Consider the following 22,562-nt stretch of genomic DNA (forward strand, 5'->3'; position numbering starts at 1 on the left):
CCACAAAGTTCGTGAAGAATCAGCACAACTGGGGAGCACTAGATCCATTTACAGAGGGGAGCAGGCACAGAGGAGCTCGTGTCTCACAGAGGGCAGATGATGCCTTTCACACCTTCCTTGGCTTTGGGAGGTTGGACTTGGGCACCCAAACTCCTCCAGGGCCTGAGGGGCTGGACATGCCCTCCCCACAGAGCTGGGGTCATTCACAAGCTGCAGATGTTTCTGCAGAGCTTTCCATGCAGGAGCTGGTGCCAGCTGAGACAGGGCAGCAGCTGGAGCGTTCACACCACAGCCCATATTCCATCCATCCATCCGTCCATCCATCCATCCATCCATCCATCCATCCATCCATGCAGGGCACCATGAGGTCCAGAGCACGCTCTGCACTAAGGCTGGAGCCAACAAGGTTCATCATCAACTGCTGAAGGTGGAAAGAAGCCACCTGCACTGGCCATTCACTGGGCAGGAGATGAGGCAGTGACTGGGCACCCAACCCCTTCTGTGCCCCGAGGGAGGAGAAAAGGGAGAGGCTCTGAACCCATCTGGGGCAGATCCCATCAGAATTCCATGTGTCCTCACTGACTCTGGGGCAGCAAATGCTCCAGGCTCACCTGGAAGCTGCTGACAGCTCCCAGCAGCTGGGTGTGCTCACCAGGGTCCTTGCCAGCCCCAGGACTGGAATCAACTCATTTAAAGGAAAAAGAGAAATACAAAACCAAAACCATCCTCAGCTCTGACCTTTACCATAAAAAAAAAAAAAAAAAAAAAAAAAAAGATGATATTCAGGACCAATATATACAGATGGGGGAATTGCACTTAATTACAGTAGTTTACATCCATTGGACAAAATTTACTTCTTTTTTTATATAAATCTCTATGTATAGGAGTGGGGAGGGGGGAGGATGGAGCAGACTGTACCTATATTTACAGTTTAATTGGCTCAGTTCAACAACACATGCAGTTCCTCCCTCCAAACGCCAAGTAACAGACCCCGGTCCCTCTCAGTCCGAGTGGAGGAGTATAACTTAAACATGATCCATCTTCCCCTTCTGCCAGCTCCCAGCACAGCCCGTGCCTTGTTCCTCGGGAGAGCCTCTCGGAAGGCAAATACTTCAGCAAAACAATCCCCAAGAACGCCTTGGAAACACTGCGTGCAGGGGTGGAGAGGCGGGTCCCGGCTGCGCTGCGGGCAGCACCCGGCAGAGCCCCGGCAGAGCCCCGGGAGCCCCGAGCCCGGCTCCGTGCCGGGCTCCTCGCTCGCTGCTGGGCGCTGCTCGGCCGGCGGCTCCCGGCATGGTGAGGAAAAGAAGATCCCGTTGCTGTGTGCAAAAGCAGCGAGGTGTGGAGCATCACCAGGCTTGCAGGGGACACTGCGGAGGGACAGAGAGCAGCACAGTGAGCGGCGCCGGCAGGAGGAGGCAGCGCCACAAAGCCCTTGGAGGCATCACCTCCTGCATCACCTCCTGCATCCCTGAATCTCCTCCTGCATCACCTCCTGCATCCCTGCATCACCTCCTGCATCACCTCCTGCATCCCTGAATCTCCTCCTGCATCACCTCCTGCATCCCTGCATCACCTCCTGCATCACCTCCTGCATCCCTGAATCTCCTCCTGCATCACCTCCTGCATCCCTGCATCACCTCCTGCATCACCTCCTGCATCCCTGAATCTCCTCCTGCATCACCTCCTGCATCCCTGAATCTCCTCCTGCACCCCTGCATCACCTCCTGCATCCCTGCATCTCCTCCTGCATCACCTCCTGCATCCCCTCCTGCATCCCCTCCTGCATCCCTGAATCTCCTCCTGCATCTCCTCCTGCACCCCTGCATCCCCTCCTGCATCCCTGAATCTCCTCCTGCATCCCTGCATCCCCTCCTGCATCCCCTCCTGCATGCCCTCCTGCACTGCTCTGTGACCACCTTGGTGCTGCCCTGCTCAGCCCCGAGCCCTCCCTGGCACCCCAGTGGGTGAGGCAGTGGGAAAATACTTTCTGAGCCAGCTATTGCCACCCCCTCCCAAAAGCAATAACGCTAAAAAAGGTCCTGTTAGTGCCCAGGCTGTGCCAGGCAGCCCGGGAGCAGCCGGGCGCGGGGTGGGAGCGGCACTGGGGGCTCATCCCCAGCAATGCTCTCATCTCCAGGGACAGAGCCCCCCGAGCCACATCCATCCCACTGCAGGGGCCCCTTCCCCATCCCTGTCCATGCCGGGGGTCCCCGGGAGGGGCGGGGTGACCTTGCACAGCAAACATCATCAGGCGGAGATAAGGAGACGCCAGGAGGCTCCCGTGACATGTCATTAGGGACTGGCCCTGGCTATCAGGTGTTTGCCAACGTCATAAACGCGGTGCCTCGGCCCCGAGCGAGCGTTGTCAAAGGAACGGCGAGGTATTTGCCCCTTCCAGGTCTAATAGCAGCATCTGATAAGGGACCCACAGCATTGACGGGAGAGCTGGGGGTGAGCAGGGACCTCCCTCCAGCTCCGTCCCCCTGGCAGGACCTGGAGCAGCCCCCTCCACCACGGAACAGGTTCTGGGGTCTGCTGGGGGCTGTGTGCTTTATGCTGAGACAAAGTGTGGAGGAGCCAGGGCACAGCCTCTGGTAGCCCCAGTCAATGACAGAAACCCAAATCACCAAAAATATTCAGGTATTTGGGTGGTGAGCTGCATTTATGGTGCCCCTACACTGCACGTGTCACACTTCATTCACCTCTGGCTGATGAAACTGCTGACCACCAAGAAAGAAATCCATGCCCTAAGATAGATTTTCCCAGCAGCAGCTTGGGCACAGAATGGTTGGTAGGAAAAGAGACCCCGGGGGCTGGGAGGGTTTGCTGTTGGAGACAGCTCACATCCTGCCCTGGTGCCTGCAGGATGTTTATCATGTACTGGGGGTAACGGGGGGTGGGTGCAGGTGAAGGGTCCTGGCCCCATATCCCCCTCCTGAGCCCTGACACCTCCTCCTGCTCGAGCTAAAGTGCAGGGAGGTGATGGAGGCAGAAAGCCCCAGCGCGGTCAGGGTAGGCTGCTCGCAGGGCCCCGGGCAGCAGCGGGGATGGCCGGGCTCTATCTCGCTGCCAGGGACATTTCCTGTGGCCCGGGGCTGCCGCATCAAAGGCAGCAGAGCTCGATTAATCAGGGGCAGTTCGGGCTGAGCGCGCAGCAGATGGGCCGATAACGCTGCACGCAGGAAATGGAGCCGGGGGGCGGCCGTGCCTGAGCGCTCACCCTGAGACTGCCCGAGTGGGATCCCCCGGGGGAGGCGTTCCTGACCCCTTCCCAAGCGCCCCAAACCCCCCAGGTCTCCCCTTTGCAGCCCCTTCCTCCACCCTTGCCAAGGATCCCACAGCGATGCCGGGGGGGGTCTCTCAGCAATCCCACGCTGTATTTACTCTGTGGTCATTGCAGACATTTTTTCCCTGTCCCCTGTCAAACCTCGGGAAGAAAGTTTATCTGAATGCAAGTTCAAGGCTCTCTCTTATTTATCTAGCGATCAATAAGGGCCACATATTTCCCACAGTCCCCAGAGCTGGCTCTCAGAAAGGGACCATTGTCTAAGGAAAACCTCACACACCTGATTTGAACCAGGATAAGTCCGGCCTTACACCTGCAGTGGGCAGATGATAAAGGTTTATGGGCTGGGGGAGGCTGGGCAGCCTTGGACTCCACTTGACTCCAGCCAGGGTTGATCCCCTGGACATGGGCAGCAGAGCCTGCTTGGTTCTACCTCCTCAGCCCCAGCAGGATGCTCCCACTCCCATGGGGCTGCCCCAGGGATGAGCCAGGCCTGGCTGGAACCACCAAGTGCCAGCCAAAACCACCCCAATCCCATCCCACCACTGCAGGCAGCTGTTCTGGAGCCAAAACCACCCCAATCCCATCCCACCACTGCAAGCAGCTGTTCTAGAGCCAAAACCACCCCAATCCCATCCCACCACTGCAAGCAGCTGTTCTAGAGCCAAAACCACCCCAATCCCATCCCACCACTGCAAGCAGGTGTTCTGGAGCCAAAACCACCCCAATCCCATCCCACCACTGCAAGCAGGCATTTTGGAGCCCATGAAGGAGCTGCAGTGGGGTTCCTATCCTCAGCTCCCCCCAGGAGGGGAGCACAGGCAGCAGGATGGGGTTTGTGCTACTCCAGCCCCACATGAAGAGGGGGTAAAGCTGCACTCCAGGCTCAGAGCGCAGCCCGAGCCCCCTCAGCCAGCCCCGTGGCCATTACCTGCTTGCTGGAAGACATGTTGGTGAGCGTGCTGATGCTGCTGGTGTCCGTCACCACCATGGCCGAGGGGAAGCGCGAGGTGTGCGAGTACTGGGGGGGCTCCTGCTTGTGTGTGTACACTGCGGGCAGGAGGGGACAGGTCAGGGAAAAGCCACCCCAGCCCTCGCCACGGCACGTCCAGGATGGGAACGGGCAGCAGGGAATGGGGATGGGATCAAACAAGCCAAGGGAAGAACCCAGCACTTCCCTCCAAGCCACTGCATCCTCAGGCAGCAGCTCACCCCCAGAAACCCGTGGGGATTGAGGGGCTGTGGCTGGACCCGAGGGAGGAAGGGATGAGGCAGGATGTGAGCAGCCTGCGCTGCTGAGCATGCCATGGGCTGGAACCACGAGAGAAGGGCAGCAGCCACGGGCAGAGCAGGAGGAGAGCACAAGGTGATTTCCCATCTGAATCCATGCAGGGCCCCTCTGCAGCTCCCCCAGGCCTTACTGTGTGAGTTCTGCAGCTGGGTCACGGTGGCCATGAAGGGCTGCTGTGCCATGTGGCCCGGGGACTGCTGCATCAGGGGCTGCTGGTGTGGGCTGTGCAGCTGCTGGGAGAACTGCACGGGCTGCAGGGCTGCCAGGCTGCCGGCCACGCTGTTGATGACGGGGACGCTCTGAGCCTGCGAGGTGTTCAGACCTGGGAGCAGGGAGAGAGCAGAGCGGGGCGTCAGCAGGAGCAGCAGTGCCACCCCTGCCAGGGCAGGGCCCCGGGGAGCTGGGGGTGCACTTACTCTGGGCGATGGCCATGACCCCCGAGAGCGGCGTCATGATGAGGTTCTGGGACTGCTGCGGGTTGTGGTGGGACAGGCTGTGGATGTTGGTCAGGGTGCTCACCGGGGGCAGCCCGCCCCCGACACCGAGATCTGCTGGCAGGACAGGCACAGTCAGGCACAGCCCCCTCCTCCCCTCCGTGGGGCATGGATCCATCAGCAGAGCCCCCTCCCCAGATGGAAGCAGCTGCAGTCCCACTGGGTTTCACCCCAGACAGCCCCCCCTGACTGCAGCACCTCAGCTTGGTGTTAATGCACAGCAAAGCAGCACTGGGAAAGGCTCTGCTGGCACTGGCCTCCAGCTGCACTGGAGCATGGCACTGGAACACGGCACATCCCAAGGCCTGGCTGCTCTGTACCCCGAGTCCAAGCTCCAGCCCCGGGGACAGCTCAGGGCTCTCAACACTCATTAACTCCTAGCTATCCTGCTTGTGGGGGAAAGTGGGACTTAGAAACTCAGGAAAGTGAAGAAAAATGACAGAAGGCAGGTTAAAAGGGCCTCGTGGTGATGATCTTAGTCACCAGTCTGGCAGGATACTGGTGAGACAGGGCGGGTGTGCACAGCCAGAGCCAGTGCTGGGGTTTCGGGCCAAAGTTTAGGGATCAGACAAAGGCACTTGGCATGTGCTGCCAGCACTGGAGCTGCTCCCCAGGACGTGTAAGCGCCTCATTTCTTTAATTGCTGCACCTTCCCCTAATTCCTGCTGCTAGCCCTCTTGCACTGGGTGACCCCAATCCCAGCCCAGAGCCATCCCCGCAGCCCTTCAGGTGACATTTCTGGACACCGGTGCCGAGCACCTTGTTTATTTTGCACATGTGAGCTGGAGATAGCAATTGAAACAAATCCATCAATAAATTCCAAAGCCCGGGAGTGACTCACGTTTCCTGATCCGGTATTTTCCACTTTCAAAGTCCCTTCAAGGCCGGGTTACACCACACTCGGCTGCACAAGTCAAAAAGCTCCCGGCAAGCACACGCTGCAGCCCCGCTCCTCTCACGGGGTGTTTGGCCCCAGAGCGCTGCACCTGGGCTGTGCATGGCTGCAAAAGACCCTCCGGGCACTGGGCCCTCAGGGCAGACCCTCTGGCACTGACACAGGCAAACACCGGAGCAGGAAAGAGTGAGCCACAAGAGATTCCAGTAATGCTCTTTCCTGAGAGATGCAGCAACTTCCTTGGCAGCTCCTTGTTTCATGTGGGGCACTAAAGGCACATGTTTACTTACTAGAAACCACAGCCTACAGCATGTTTCTATTAAACCACTTGCAAGCACCAGCTAGCCCTGCCTGGAGATCAGAGATAAGCTGGCAGAGCCAGGGTCCCCACGGTGCTGGGCAGTGTCTGTGCCTTGGGGAGAACTCTTCTGCTGCACTTCGCTGAGTGCCTTTCCCAGTTTGATCTGCTCCCTTTCCTCCTCCCGTGCTGCCCAGCCCCTGCTGGGGGTCTCTGTGCCAGTCCCAGGAGCTGGCAGGGGGTGGGGGCATTGCCTGGTGCTCGGGGACCCCCACCCTGGGCACGCAGTGCTGCTGCTGCTGCCGCCTTTATCCCTGACTCATTTTATGGCTTCCAGGCTGAGGGTTACGAGGCTCAGCACACCCTGGCGTGAGCTGGGTGTGCTGGGGCAGAGGCAGCGGGCTGGGGGGGCTGGGCTGTCTCTCTGCAGTGTCCCCCCAGCGTGGCAGGGGACGTTTGGCTTTGCAGGGCGAGTGCCAGAGCCCGAGGGGCTGCACGGAGACCCTCTGCAGCCAGGGGGAGAGGCACAATGATACGGTGCCATGGGTGAGACAGGACGGGACTGTGAGCCCCTCCTTGGCCACCCAGCCTCACCAGCACACTGACAGCATGGCCCAGGAGGGACAGCCCTCTGAAAATGGAAGTGAAAACCGGGGAGGAACCGGCTTGGCCCCGTCACCCAGTGCCATGTTTGACTTTCGATTTCAGCCGGAAAAAAACTCACGGAAAAGCAGCAGCTGCAGGCAAACGTCTGCCAGCCTGCTCCAGGGACGGGCTGTGCTCTGCTATCACAGCCCATCCCGTCCTGGCCTGAGCCTCTGCACCCCCTCCTTGTCCTCCTGTACCCCTCCTTGCCCTGCTGTACCCCTCCTTGCCCTCCTGCACCCCTCCTTGCCCTGCTCCTTCACCCACCCCTGCAGGGGCTTTGCACCAGGAAGGGGCACCCCGAGTGCCATGGCCCTGCAGCACCAGGATGGGGACATGCCCAGCACCACAGGGATGCTGATGTCCCCATCAGGGATGCTGATGTCCCCATCTCCATCAGGGATGCTGATGTCCCGTCTCCACTGCTGCCACGCTGACACTGACAGCTCTGCCCAGCAGAGCCCCATGGCAAAGGGGAGAGGGAGAGGCAGCAGCTGTGGCACCAGAGCCAGCATGAGCAGCTCCCATCCCCTGGGACAGGAATGTCCCTGCTCGCAGGGAAAGCTCCTCCCAAACTCGGGAGGGCTTCAGGAAAAGTAATGAATGAGTATTTTATCAATACCATGTCATGGGCAGGGGAAAGCAAACAGAGATCCACCCAGCACCTTCAGCCTGCGATCAATGCAGCCGGGCTCGGGCAGATGCACCTGGAGCAGCCCGTGTGTCCCAGCACCTCGGAGGTGGGACAGTGGCACCCCGCTCCCCCACAATGCCCCATTGTTCAGCCGGGCCGCTGTGAAACGCGGGGAAAGCTCTGTTTGCTCTGCCCCTGGGCCCTCTTATCTTATCAGCGCCGCCGCCACAATGGGCCAGGTGTACTCACCATTTTCCCTTCGGGAGACAGCAAAGCGTGGCCCGGGTCCAGGCTGGCCGGGGAGACCTGCTGGAGCACGGCCTGGCTGCTGGTGACCATGGCAGCGCCGCCGTGGTGGCTGATGGCCCCCGAGGACGCGGCCTCGCCGCTCGCCTGGCTGTACCTGACCCCTGAAACAGACACATGGGGCTGGCATCACCCACGGGCACCTCACAGGGGTGCCAGGTGTGCCCCCAGAGCCCTGCAACACACACGGGGCTGGCATCACCCACGGGCACCTCACACATGGGGCTGGCATCACCCACGGGCACTACAGAGGAGTGCCAGGTGTGCCCTCGGAGCCCTGCAAAACATGCCAGCCTTGGCACCACCCAGGGGCACTACAGAGGTGTGCCAGGCTGCTGCTGAGCCCCTTGGCATCACCCACAGGCACCACACAGGTGTGCCAGGCTGGTGCTGAGCCCCTCAGAGCCGCAGCCCTCTCACGGTGTGTGGCACGAGGACGCAGATGTGTGCCAGCCCCTCAGTGACACCCGTGAGTGACACACAGGGACAGGCTGTCCCTCGCTCCCTGCAGCAGCCCGGCCTGGCCCATCTCCTGGAGTTCCTGTTCATGGAGGAGCTCGTGGCTGGAGCTGCAATCCCGCACTGCCCAGTGCCACTGCACCCCTCCTGTTTCCATTTGCACAGTTCTCAGCCGTCCTGCAAATTCCTGCTGTGGCTCCTGGACCCTGCCTGGGACCCTGCAGCATGAGGGGTGACCCTGCACCCCCACCCGAGCCCCCTGAGGCTCCTCCTGCTCCCCACAGCCATGCCCAGCTCCCACATCCACGGCTCCCGCTGCTGCCTCGGGCCCTCCTGCCTCCCATTCCCTCCCAACACCTCTGCACAGTGTGTGACTACCAGGGCAGAGGCACCAGACACACCCCAGCCCCCAGAGCAGACCCCAGCCCTCCCCTGCCCTCAGGGAAATCTGGCCCCAGCACAGGTCTCCCATATAAATATATTTAATTTGGCTGAAGCACCCCACGCTGATGGCCATATGATCAGCCATGTGCCATGGAAAGGCATCCACAGATCACAAATAATTAACTGAGGAAAACCCAGGGCAAACAACAGTGTCTTTTACAGGGCTGCCCTGACAGCTAGGGTGAAAAACCATTTATCAGGAGGAGTCCAGCCCTGTGCTCCCAGCCAGATTCATTGAACTGCTCTGGGATGGAAGTGGTGGAGGATGGACAGACAAACCATGGGGGAAATCCCTTGGGGGCAAAGCTACCTTGCCATCCACCCCAGGGACACTGGGGACAGCTCCTCAGAGTGCCCAGCCCAGGGAGGCTCAGCCTGGGGCTGGCTCCGTGAAGGATGCTCTAAGGACAACCCTAAAATTAATCTCTGAACCAAGGAAAAGCAAAGAAACCAGAACTGGAGTCCAGGAGCTTCTCCCCAGCTCCAAAACCAAGCACAGAGCCACCCACACCCTCCACCAAAACCTCAACACAGCCACTCTGTAATCGCCCCCGAATTTCCCCCATCAGCTGGTCAAACACGACCCACAGATAGGAATCTCCTCGATGTCTGGCTCCTGATGATTTCCCAGCAAACCCCTTTATCCCTGATAATAGAAGAATGTCCTCTGGCAGGTGGATATTTGCCCGAGTGGACGTCCCTGCCGCGAGCAGGGTAAACATTGAAGCATTACCCAGGCCGGGCACTGTCCCACGCGTTCCCGTTCCTGCCGAGGGTGCCTCGCTGCGGCCGGCATCCCGGCTGTGCAACAATGGCACGGCAGATAAAACAAAGCCCTTTCTTCTGGCCGTGATCTGAGAGATACACCGGGGCAGGCGGCTCCTCTCGCCACGGGAATCACAGTTTCTGCTGTCTTCAGGCTCCTCTGGGCTCAGCCAGAACAACAAAAAAGCCCATTTTAAATGCAAAATCGCGCCCTGCGCAGCCAAGGGGGTGGTACCTCGTCAGCCAAGCCGCCCAAAGCTGTGAAGCTGGCTTTAAAACACACAAGAAGTTAAATGCTGATCTTGAAGCTCTTCCTTGCAGCGCCAAGGACGAGCCTTTGATTGTTTGAGGAACAATAACCAGCGCCGAGATCCCCAGATAGGCTGGGGACTGAGATTTTGGGTCTCTAGATAAAGCCACTGAAGACTCTGTGTGTTGATGAAGAGTCCTGATGAGGATTAGCTCTCCCCAGGAGCGCCAGGCCGGGCTCTGGGCTCGGTGACAGTGGTGCCACTGTCCTGCCCCACCAGGGACCCTGCTCAGAACCACTTGCTGGGCAGGCAGAATGCTCCTGCAGGGCTCATTTTGGGAAGCATCCCCCCTCACTGTGCTTTCCCCATCCCCACAATGGGAGGGGTGTCATTATTTACGTGTCCCCAGGGCTGGGCTGGATTTGGGCAGATCACATCATTAATATCAGGGATATCAATGCCACTGCAAGGCATTGCTGCTGCTGTCACTGCTGGAACTCAGGGAGCTCCCTGGGGATGGGGGTGCCTTTCCTCTGAGCTCCCAGGCTCTCTCCATCACTGAGCCCTGGCATGCAGCCCTGCCCTGGCAGCACAGCCCTGGGAGCTGCCCTGAGCCTGGGGTGAATGCAGGGGCACGGCCCCAGCTGTGAGCACCAGGAATGAAGGATTCCTCCAGGCTTTATGAGCTGGGCCCAGACAGCCATCAGGGCCCAGCACAAGGGTTCTCCTGCTGCTCTGCTGTGCCTCCACAGCTGGAAGCAGCCCTTGTGCAAAGGGATTTATTCCCCCTCAGTCTCTTCCCTGGCTGCTCAGGACAGGAGCCTGGATGGGGTCACAGGAATGGGGCTGCCCGTGGAGCCTTCCCTCCTCAAGGCTTTTTTTTTTTAACTGGAGCTACAGCCATAATATAAAAGTCTGTTTATGGGACGGGCCATTGTGTGGGCCCTGAGCTGCACAGGCTGTGAAATGTTTTACTGCCCTCCCCTGCCCCAGCAGGGTCTGGCTCCCGTAGCCTTAACCCTGCTCCAGCCATGGATGGGGACAGCAGAGTGGCAGCCCCAGGGCAGGGGCCCTGTGCACCCACAGACACCCCCAGCACCTCCTGGCTGCTCTGGGCTGCCACACTCACCCTCCTGACCCGGCCTTTGGGGCTTTTGGGGTGCTGGAGGGAGTCTGGGGCAAGGATCAGTCTCTTTATCACTTTCATCCCAGCCTTGTGCCTTTCCTCAGAACACACCAGCCCCTGCCTTTGGCAGGCACCAGCAGGGAAGCAGTTTGGTTTTGCTTTGCTTTAAGTCGTGTTTGATATTAATAAATTGTATGTATTTAAAAACCCCTCATTGTACTTCTGTCATTCCCATGCAGTGGGAGCCCTGCTGCCACAGCACATCCCAACCTCCAGTGCCTGCCCCTTCCCCAGCTCTAGAGTTCTGCCCAGACCTTCACCAATGTCCTGCACATCACCAGCAATGCCAAACCCCTAAAGAGACCCCAAAAATTCACCAGTGATCTGGTGGTGGAGGGGATGCAGCTCTGGCTCTGCCTGACCCTCCAGGATGCAGCCACTGGCACAGACCAGGCTGTGAAAATGGGGTGAGAAAAGCAAAGTGTAATTTTTGGGGACAGGCTGGAGTCAGTGATGCTTCACCCACTGACACTATGGACAGCCAGGTCGCTGATGGGACAACTTCACCCTCCCAAAATTCAGGCCCAGGCAGCACCGAGAGCACCTCTGATTTTTGGGCTGCCACTCAAATTGTCCCTAAAGTGTTAATCTTGCTCAGTTACAGAGGTGCATAGTTTATATCCATTATAAACCCGTTTATGGGGACTAGACCCTCCCATTTCGCTGCTGTCATAAAGTTCTAATTACCCCCATAAACCAGGGAAAAGCTCCTAACAGTGCACTGTACCCAGCGAGCCCCACAATGTCCCTGACAGTAAAATATTACAGCCACTGGCACGGGGTCCCAGCCAGAGGCAGCACCCCCAGAACACGGGGAGCGAGCCAGGTGCAGACCAGGGTACCCCAGAGCCAGGGTTTGCTCATGGGCTCTTCTTTCAAAGGGAGGTTAAAGCCCTTCAGCTGCCCTTTGGGTTTTAGGGAGAATCTCAGGGGTGGCACTGGGTTATTTTTATGTTTATCTCCAGCTGTAGAGATATCTAAATATGTGAATATATATAATTTATATATATATATATATATGTAAGTAATGCATTTTAATATAGAGATATCTAAATGTGCATGTGTGTGTATATATATAGATATATATATAAAAGTAATGCATTTTAATATATATCAGTATACACATATATATGTAAATAAATGTGATTGCTCAGATATTGATCTGCTACTCTGATGTTTGCAGAGCAGGGATGGATGGATGGATGGATGGATGGATGGATGGATGGATGGATGGATGGATGGATGGATGGATGGATGGATGGATGGAGGGATGGATGGATGGATGGATGGAGGGATGGATGGATGGATGACCACACCCTGACTCCCATGAGTGTGCAGCCCCCCATGTCAGGCTGCAGGATGCTGTGCCCCCCACCCCAGCCCTGGGGCTCTGCAGGGAGGGCAGCCCTTTGTATGCAGGGCAGGCTCGGGGGGCGGGTGGTGCTTCCCCTAATCTCATCAATGCCCCGATTGTCTTCGGGGCTCTTGAAGATAAAAATGGCATAAGCCAGAGTCTGCCATGGCACCGAGATAAAGCCCCGAGTGACCTTCAAATCAAACAGGGAACCAAGATCGCTGATAAAACCCAGAGGAAGGGAAAAGTCCAGCCTCGGAGAGGAGCCTCCGAGATAGAAAGGCTTTAAGTATTTACCTCCAAATAGTTAAAAACCACAGCTCGAGGCCTGACAGATGGGTCCCCGAGAAGAGGCCGGAGGATGTTTGAGTTTTACAGCTCTCATCCCTGCCCCGCTGTCATCCCGCCCTTTTGCCAGACCCCACTGATGTCCCAAGGAGAGGTGACCCCTCTTTGTGCACGGGCACGGGGGAGCTTTGAGCAGCCCCAGAGCTGCAGCCCCATCGTTTCCGTGGCGGGCAGGGGGACAGGAGCAGTGTCCCAGAGCTGTCATTAAGCTGTTAAGGCATTGAGCGGCCCAGACGCCGCCACCTCGGGGCAAGGACAGTTCAAATCCCAGCATGGACAGCCACCATGGGGTCAGCCGGGTGTGCCCCACCGGGAGGGCATCCCCAAACATCCCCCGGAGGGGCTCCAGCAGAGAAGCACCCGCTGATGTTTTGAGAACGTTTCAGACCCAGCTTGGTCCAAGCACCCTGAAGCAACCATGGCTGAGCTCCATCCCTGCCTGCTTCCCCCAAAATCAGCCCTAAAACCCCTTGCCGTGCCATCTTCTCCTCCTCAGGATGGATCCAAGCACCGGCCGCCGAGAAATCCCCGCAGCCAAGCCCTGCTGACCCCTCCGGAGGGGCAGTGCTCCGCAGCCATCACTCCTGCCCTGCTGAAAGCCCCTCGGCACGGGCTGTCAGCGGCCCTATAAGAGCCCTATAGCCACGGCCGGCCCCTGCTGGCCCCGCTCCGACGGGAAAAGAAAGCTGGGGGCTTAAGGGCCCTGCAGCCCCGAGATAAATGCCCGCGGTTACAGTAATTGCTGTCCCCTACGAGAAGAACACAAAGGCTCTCGGGGGTGCCCCATGAGCGCTGCCAGGCCGGGGGCACATCAAAGGCAGCGGGCTTCGTTCAAAGCCCCGGCTTAATTGTCAATTAAGCATGCACGGGGGACAGCGCCGTGACAATGCGGGGCTGCATGCTGGTGGGGCATTGTGAAGCCCGCCGCGACACCGAAAACAGCTGATTCTGCTGACAATGTGCTTGTAGGGCACCTTGTAAGCAATCAGCCGCTGACAGCAGGGCAAACGTCCCGCCCGTCCCCGCCATTGTGCGGGGCATTCCTGGGGCAGGGTCACATTTTGGTCACCGCTGGCCGGTCCCCGGGATGCTGCCGGCTCCTTCCGAGGCCGGGAGCTGCTCACGGACATCCCCGGTACCGCTCGGGGGCTGCCGGCACCGAGCGCCGGTGGGCAGGCGGCGTCCCCGGCACCCTGCCCTTCCCATGGGGATTGTCCGCAGCTCGGGCTCCTTCGGGTTTGCCTTTGTGCCGGGCTGGGTGTGTGTCACACCAGGCAGGGGCATTGCCAGGGCTGCGTGTGTGTCACACCAGGCTGGGGCATTGCCAGTGCTGGCTCCAGCCCCCTGGGCCGGGCTGGGTCCGAGGGGACGCGGGGCAGGGGGGATGCTGAGCCCCCATCACCGAGCCCCTGTGCCCACAGCGGGCTGCAGGTAAGGGACGATGGGGATTGTCCTCCCAACAATGCCTCTCTCGCCCCTGCCCGGCGTGCAGCCCCCTCCCTCCCCACGGCGTTATCTCCCACTCAATCCCCGGGGGTTTTCGGCGGCTCTGCTCAGCTCTGCCCAGCCCTGGGCACGGCAGGGCCCAGTTTTGGGGTGTGGGGAGGAGGTGGGGTCACCCTGCATCCCCGGCAGATTTCTTCATCCACCTCCCTCCGCTGTGGCATGGGGATGCTGCAGAGTCATGCAGACAGCCCGGTGCTGGGGAGCCAGGACACGCAGCCACCCTTCCCTCGGGCATTGCCCGTGCACCCCCGGAACCAGGGCTCCCCAGTGGCTACACCCCATGAACTGGCACTGGCACACCACGGCAGGCACGGGGCAGCTCCTCCTGCCCTGCTGGGCACAGCCTCTCCCGGCCCAGCCGAGCCCACACGGAACTGAAGTGCCGTGAGCTAAACCAATCAAGCAAACACCGATTTATCCCGGCACGGCGGAAATCCAGCCCTCACCATGTGGCCACAACGCTGCCGTGACAGCACGTGCTGCCCTCCATCACCATCGGGAGCATCCTCTCCCTGCATCCCCGAGCTCTGCACCACCCCAGCACCCTCGGCAAGGCTCACCTGGCATTTTGCTGGGCGGGGAGGCGCTGGGCTGGTTGTGGTGGGGGGAGCCGTGGGACAGCAGCAGGTTCATGCTGTGGGGGGCTGGCCCGAGCTGTAGGCATCCATGGCCAGTTTCTGGCGGAACGCCTCCTCCTTGCGCCGGTTGGCAAACCAGTTGTACACCCGCACCTCCGTCACCAGGTTGGAGCCCAGCCCGTGGGCCTTGGAGGGGGACACTCCTCGCTGCAGACACTCGGCCCTGCAGGGCAAGGGACACGTTGGAGCAAGGGTGCTGCTGGGGGCAAGCAGGGGCCTCGGCACACCACAAATCTGGGGGAGTTTCAGCCCTTCCTGCATGCCCACCTGCTCTCTTCAGCTACAGCCATGCTGTAAACACATCCCTGCTCCCTCTGACAGTGCTGCAGCATCCCTGCGGTTCCCCTGTATCATCCTTGCAGCATCCCCATCACGCCCCTGCCCAAGCATAGAGCTCACTCTGCCCCAGACATCACCCAGAGGGGGAAAGCATGGCAAGGAGAGGCCTGGCAGCTCAGCAAAGCTGTGCCACGAGCCGGGTGGTGAGCCAGGAGCATGGCATCTCCCACGGCATCTCCTGCAGCATCTCCCGCGGCTTTCGGAAAGAAGGCTGAGGCTGTGGGCAGGGGAGGCAGCCCAGGTGCGTGGGGCAGCCATTACCTGTTGCACTCCTCCACCAGGGTCTCCCTCTCCTCCTTGCTGGGGTTCTTCTGGCGCTCGTAGGCTTGGTACAAGATTTGCTGGGAGGCCGGCCCCCACTTGAACCGATTGCGCCGCATCTTCTTGCTGGGCGTTTCAGAGCAGGCGTCGTCGAGCTGGGCAGCCCCCTGGTTCTGCTGATTGAACTCTGGAAAGAGAAACAGCAGCTGATCCTGACTGCCTTTGTCTGTCACATTTCCACAACCCTGGACTGCCTGGTTGAACTCTGAAAGAGAAAGGAGCAGACGTGAGCTGGCCTGTAGCCGCCGCTCGCAGCCACCGTCCCGCGCCGAGGGGCCCCCCGTGTCCCCTGCCCAGCACCCCGAGCCCACAGCAGGCTTTGGAGCCAGCCAGGTGCTCCCTGCCACCCACCCCGGGAAGGGGCCAGCCTGCTGCCACCCCTGTTTAATGGGGAGGCTTGTGCAGGGCACGCTATGGCCATGCATATTCATGGGCAGGGCCGCTGCCAGCCTGCGCTTGTTTCAGGAGGATTTTTCCAAGCAAGGAGCTGGGCAGGACGGCTGCAAAGCCCCCCGAGAGGGTGCCCCTCTGTGCTCAGGCACAGCTGCCCTCCCCAGCCCCTCGCAGCGTGGTGGGACGCCAGCCCCGTGCCCGGGGCGGGCAGCACCAGAGGTGACCTTCGGCGGCCGCCCCAGCCCCGGCACTTGTCACCGCGGCAGTAAAGGGAGATTAATGGCAGGGTTTTATTATTCCCAGTTTTGCAGGGGAATTCTCCCTCTTTTTATAATGGCTTTTCCCCCTGTGACGGGGGGGAAGCACAGGGCAAGGCTGGAGCAGGCTCTGTTTGCTCTAACGTCTCAAGGTGTGTTTTCAGAGCAATGGTATTTGGTGCTAAACCCTTCTCTGCACTTCCCCTCTGCTGGATATTGCATCCTTTCCTGAGGGGTGCCAGTGCCACTCGGGGCTGCTTTGAGAGCTATGGGACAGATCCCAGGGCAGGGAAGAGTGGGAGAGGGGCACAAAGGAATAGTCTGTGTGCTTGGTCAAAATACTCTGAATTTTAAACAGCACAGACTGTCCCAAACCCTGCTACAGACAGCAGCAATTCAGGGTTTTTTTAATTTTCTCTCTCTACATCTTTTGCACTGAGTTGAAAAAAAATGAGCAGCCTGAAAAATAACAAGGAAAAGGTGCAAAGGTGGGAAAGGCACCTAATTGTGAGCCATCATTAATTGCTTTCCCAGCTCTAACAAACACAAATATTCAGAAATTCAGCCGTGTGGATGAGCCGGGGGAAGCCTGCCACCAAGAGGGGCTCTCACCCACTTTTCCCACACCTTAAATTCATTTTACTTGGAAAACTGTTTTGGGGAGGTGCTGCACAGCTGGAGTCTGCGGTTGGTGCTGGTGCCCAGGGCAGGACAGGGACACGGGGACCCCCATTCCATTCCCCCCATTCCCACAGGTACTTACGGCGGAGGATCTCCCGCTGCTTGCGGACGTACCACGTGTACAGGGCAGCTCTCTTCTGGGTCTTCATGGGGGTGCCCTTGTTGAGGTGCTGGGACAGGTGGGACTGGTTGAGGCCGGTGACATCCACCACCTCCCTCTGGGGGATGTTGTGCTGCTGCATGTACCCCTTGATCATCTTCGCTGCCCGCCACGGGTCCTCGCTGTGGGCAGGGAAACCAAGGGTTAATATCTGCTGCCAGGGGAAAGCCCCCAGTGTTTGCTTCTCCCCATAATGGAAACTTTTCATTACTATTATTATTATTATTATTATTATTATAACAACTGTTTCAGAAGGACACAAGATCCTTGGAGTGTATGTTTTTCCCCAGGCTCCCAAAACAGCCCTGTCCCACCCCAGGGTGGTGGGATGGGGGCTCACACCATCGCTGTGTGATCACAGCCAGACGTTCCCCCAAGGGAGGGAGAAGCAGAGAGCACCCCAGTGTCCTGATGGGACACACCAAGGTCCCATCAATGCCAGCAGAGCTCCTCCAAACCCTCCATGGAGAAGCACAGCCCGTCCGTGAGCTGCTGCCTTTCTGTTCGGCGCGATTTCTGCTGTGGAAGATACGCACAGACAGTGGGACACACACATGGATGGGCATGGGGAGCCCACCCTGCTCTGCTAATGAAGAAAGAGAAGTGCTGGGGATGTTTTTCCTGCCCTGCTCAGGGTGCAGCACCTGCACTGTGCCCGTGCCCCCGCTGGCAGGGACCCCTGCCCTGCCACCGAACCCCACCCGCCGCGCTTGCTCTGCAGCTTCTTCCTTCCATTCCCACAGGGATAATGACCTAAAAATCTCAATATCCCCTTAAAAAGGACCCTATTCCCTTGCTCCCACAGCTGTGAATGCACTGACCATACACAAAAGGCTGAGAAGCCAAGGTCAAACCAGGCACACAAACCCAACGAGTCCCCGAACGCAAAACCGAAACCAAACCCCCGAAAATTTTGAGTCACTCCTGATTATTATTAAACACCTGAATTTGGCTCTTGTAGGACCCAGGTGTAAATGACTCTTCTCTAAATCACACTACTTTACTGTCTGCTGATTAGGGTCTTTTTATTTTAGAAAAAATAAAATTACGAAAATTACAGCTGAAAATCCAAATGCTGTCCGTGGTCTTTAGCTCTATCGAATGCCCAGTGTGACAGCAGAACAACAGGCCAAAACACCTGTGCTGTACCCAAGACCCCAGAGTTTATTCTGGGCTAAAAGGGAGCACTTTCAGCATTGAAAAATCAGTGTGAGCCCAGAGCTGGTCACAGTCCTGCACTCAAATAATGCGATGCCCCAACGCCGCGCTTGGAACGTCCAACTGCTTTCCCAATTCATCAACTACTTTGGATCCTTCAGCTTGTCAAGTGAAGGAAAAAAAAAAAGAAGCCCAACAAGTAGATTTCTTACTTTTATTCCTGAATGTAGCTTGAAAACAAAGCTGGTTGGATCCACGGCAAAACACCGGAGCAGAGCCAAGCAGGGCTTTGTCACCCCCGGGAAGGAGCCACGGAGCCTTCCCGGAGCCGCTGAGCCTGTGCCCAAACCTGCATCCCCCAGGCAGGGGAACCCCGCTGGTTTTGGGGGTCCTGTCCATGGGACGGTTCCCAGAAAATGTGGGAGGCAAAGAGAAGGATGTGGAGAAAATGTCCTGCCCAGCAGCACCGGGCAAAGCCGCCGCCTGCCCCAGCTGAGGGGCTCGGGCAGACCAGCGGCTCATGTCACCCAACTGATCCCACTAATTACTGATTAATAACGAGTTAATGAAACAGAGCTCATTATCATTTCTAAGAGAGGTTTGGTTCGCAACCGAGCCCAGGGCAGCATTTGCTCAGAGTGAAACCGAGAGCCAGTGAATCAGAGCATGCTTGGAAAATGTCAAATGAGGGACTCGGGGGCTACAGAGGAGATTTTGAAATTCACATAAAATTTGGCAACATTTTTGCTGGAAAAATATCTGAGAATTAGTAAAAAAAGTCCCGGAATTTCCCTCCATTTAATTAATTTTAAAAAGGCTTCACCTTGACATTTCCAAAGCGTTTCACACTTACACTTTCAAAACAATTACTCAGGTCTTAATTTCTGATAAGTGATTTTTCCTTTACGAATCAACTTGACCGTATTCAAAAGGGTTAAACAACCTGAAACCAAACCCAAACATTTTGTTTCATGTTAAACAAAATGTTTGGACTTGACCCAAAATGAAACGTTTGAGTGTTTGTTTGGCCTCTTTTTTTCCCCTTTCTTTTTTGGTAACCTAAAAAGCCAGAGAGGAAAACCTTTTGAGTCAACACCAGCCCTTATTCTTTGATTCTGTCACCAAAATGAAATAAAACAAACATTAATTGTCCAATCTTCAACAGGAGTTTACTTACAAACAAAACCAAAACCCCGACCCAGCCCAGGAGTGCTTTCTAATACTGGGTAACCAGTTTATAGCCCTGGCTCCAGGGTCCTTCTCACCAGAACCATGGAAAGGTGTTTTTCTTGCACAAAATTAGCCCCACAAAGCCTGGCTGCCAATGCTGCCCGAGAAAGAGCCATTTCCCCATTCAGCCTCACACACAGGTGGGGGCAAAGCCTGTTCCTCTTCCCAGCGATTCCCAGACCAGCTCACCCATTTTGCCAGCCTCAAAACCAGGTAAATACACTCCACATCCTCAGAGAAATATGCCAAGAATTTATAGAGATGGATCATACACCCAGCTCCCTGCAGAAATGCCATCCTGCTCAGCATCTCCCTGCACACCAGGCTGTGCCTGCACTCCCCACACAGCTCGGGTGCCTTTGCTGACTCCCCGGGGCTGGTGGCCTCCCAAAGTCCCCAGCCCACGGGTGGGATCTGGGATTTATTATTTCCCTGAGTGAGGTGTGGGTGAGCCCTGCAGGTGATGGGGCAGGCAGGGAGCTGTGGGCTGTCTGTGTAGAGCTGAGCTCTCCGTGGGTGATCCCACAGCACCCACCACGCCATGGGTGGGCAGCAAAGCCCCGACCAGGGTCCCAGAGAGCTGCAGGGCTCCTGAGCAGCCCAGGGATGTGGGAACAGCCCAGGAGTGAGCCTGCCCCGGGCCGGGACACCGGGGCAGCGGGAGAAGAGGGGGCTCAGCCCCAGCAGGGCTGCAGTCGGTGTCTCCCGGCCGCCCTACCTGCTCGCTCTCCAAGTACAAAGGCCTCTCTCAGAGCAAACACGAGCTCTTTGCAAAGGCTCCTCAGGGACATGTGCCCGCTCTTGTTTGCACCCAAGGCAAACTCTGCACAGAAACACCTGTGGGAGCACAGGGACCCCGGGGCTCAGCCTGCTCAGCACCCCCGGGCACGCCGCGGGTGGATGTGGCCAGCAAGGGGGACACTGGGGACAGGCGGGAGCAGCCCGGGGTGCGGGGCTCCGTGCCGAGCAGGAGGGCTGGGAGCCCATCGGGAGAGCCCCGCGATGGAGCCTCCCCGCAGGAGCCCCCTCGGTGCCCGAAGGGTCCCGCTCTGGGCGGGCACGGGTGGCACTGCCCGGTCCCCAAAGGGCACCTGCTGCTGCCGGGGCGGGACTGCGCGCCGCGCGACCGGGGGGGCCCGGGGAGGCGCCGGCCCGGGGACCCGCGCGGGCAGCACCGGGGCCGCACGGGCGCCCGGGGCCCGGGGAGCACCGGGGCACACGGGGGCAGCACCGGGGCAACGGCGGGGCACGCACGCGGGCAGGCACACGGCGGGCAGCACCGGGGCACACGGCGGGCAGCACCGGGGCACGCACGGCGGGCAGCACCGGGGCACACGGCGGGCAGCACCGGGGCCGCGCTCCGGGCACCGCGCTGGGCATCGCGACAGGCACGGGCACGGCAGCGCCCAGTGGGGGACACACGGACAGAGCCCGAGCTGTGCCCGCCGCACTCGGGGCCGGCCCCGCGGGGCTCCCACCTGCTCACACCGCCGCCGCTTCCCCGGGGCTCCGGAGCGGAGTCGGTGCCGCCCGACCCCGCCGAGTCCGGGGCTGCCCCGCTCGGCCCGGCCCGGCTCGGTTCGGTTCGGAGCGGAGCCGCATCTCGGGATGGGCCGGAGCGGAGCCGCCGCCGTCGGGGGTTCCCTCCTCCTTCCCCGCTCCCGGTCCGCTTTACAACCCCGGCAATGAATAACCCGCCGGCCCGATCGCCCTGATCGCGGCCTTTTGTGTATCTTTCTGTTGATGATTTATAGAAATAAATTAATAACGCCCCGGGCTCCACGTGGTGCGGTTTACGTTTGAGCCGCCGGCGCGGACGGACGGAGCCGGCGGCCGGTCCGAGCCCCCGCGGCCCCGGCAGCCCCGGCCCCGCCGCGACCGGGGACGGGCAGCCCCGACGGGGCGGGGGGACGCGGCCGCCGGGTCCGGCCTCCCCCGTGCCCGCTCCGCTCCGCTCCGCCGCGGGGTCCGGACAAGGGAGCGCCGGGCAGGGGAGCCCCGGGAGCCGCCACCGGGACCGACCGCGGGGCGGGCAGGGAGCCCCGGGAGCGCCACGGGGTGGGACACAGCGAGCAGGGAGCGCCGGGAGCCCTCACCGGGCCCGACACACCGGGAGCGAGCCCCGGGCAGGGCGCTGGGGGCCGGGGCCGTCGGGCCGAGCCCCGCGGGCGGATCCCGGCGGTGCCGGTACCTGATCATCCTCTCCACCTCTGCCCGCTGCTCCACGGCCTCCTCCGTGTTGAGCGACTGCAGCTCGCGGAGGATCTGCGGCGTGTCAAAGTCGTCGCCGTCCTCGGAGCCCTCGTCGCCCGAGAGCTTGCCCTTGCCGTGCCCGTTGGCCAGCGGCGGGAGCGCGGCCCTGCCGTCGGGGGGCCCGCCGGGAGACAGCGGGAGGCTCTCCAGCTTGACGCCGAAGCCGGCGGCGGGCACCATGTCCTCCAGGGCGCGGATCAGCCCCTCCTTGGTGGCCCCGGAGCTGAGCAGGGCGCCCAGCAGCTCCCGTTGCAGGCCGCTCAGCTGGGACACCATCCTACCCTCTCCCGCCGCGCCCGCCGCTCCGCTCGCCTCGCTCCTCCCGCTCCGCCCCGGCCGCGGCTGCTGCGGGCCGCGGGCCGCGCTCTACCGAGCCATGACCGCCACCATAAGGCATTATACCTTATGCAAATCAGCGCCAAAGCCTCTCCTCCGGCCCCCGCCCCGGCCCGGCACGGCTCGGCCCGGCCCTTAGCGCCCGCCGGGGCGGACTTTGCCTCGCGGCCGGCGGGAGGCCCCGGGGGAGCGGCGGGGGCAGCGCCGGGCGGGACGGCGCGCACGGGCACGGCACGGCGGCTCCCAGCGCCCCGGAGCCGCCCCGGAGCCGCCGTCGGGGTCCCGGTGCCGGCAGCGCCCCGGGAAGGGAGCGCCGCCCTCTGCCCGCGGCCCCCGGGCCGAGCCGGGACCCCCGGCGGGTTCGGCTCCCCCGGGCGCTGTGCCCGCGCTGGAAGGGCGCCAGGATGAGAACCCCTCGTGGTTTCTCCCCCCGTGTCCTCCAGGGTGTGGGGTGCTGCTGGCCCAGCCCCGGCACAGGGCAGGAACAGGCTGTGCGGGTCCAGGGAGCACCCCCAGCACGGGGGTCACCCGTGGGGGTCGTGGCCGCCGCTGTGGGGCAGCTCTGGGGACAGGCTCGGGGCCATTTAGCTGTGCAGGACATGGCAGGACACCCAGTTAGCAGAGGGGACAC

General features: G+C 60.0%; 1 protein-coding gene across 1 annotated transcript; it reads right to left on the reverse strand.

Annotated features, from left to right (window-relative positions):
- Positions 1–1,349: 1,349 nt before the first annotated feature.
- Positions 1,350–21,871, reverse strand: HNF1B (HNF1 homeobox B). The gene is given in 10 exon segments (XM_030962886.1): positions 1,350–1,370; positions 4,221–4,339; positions 4,711–4,902; positions 4,997–5,128; positions 7,792–7,956; positions 14,726–14,807; positions 14,810–14,966; positions 15,404–15,668; positions 16,877–17,076; positions 21,534–21,871. Coding segments are annotated over 10 exon segments (1,671 nt in total).
- Positions 21,872–22,562: the final 691 nt, after the last annotated feature.

This window comes from Camarhynchus parvulus, chromosome 19 (genome assembly GCF_901933205.1).
Source record: "Camarhynchus parvulus chromosome 19, STF_HiC, whole genome shotgun sequence".
Lineage (NCBI taxonomy): Eukaryota > Metazoa > Chordata > Aves > Passeriformes > Thraupidae > Camarhynchus > Camarhynchus parvulus.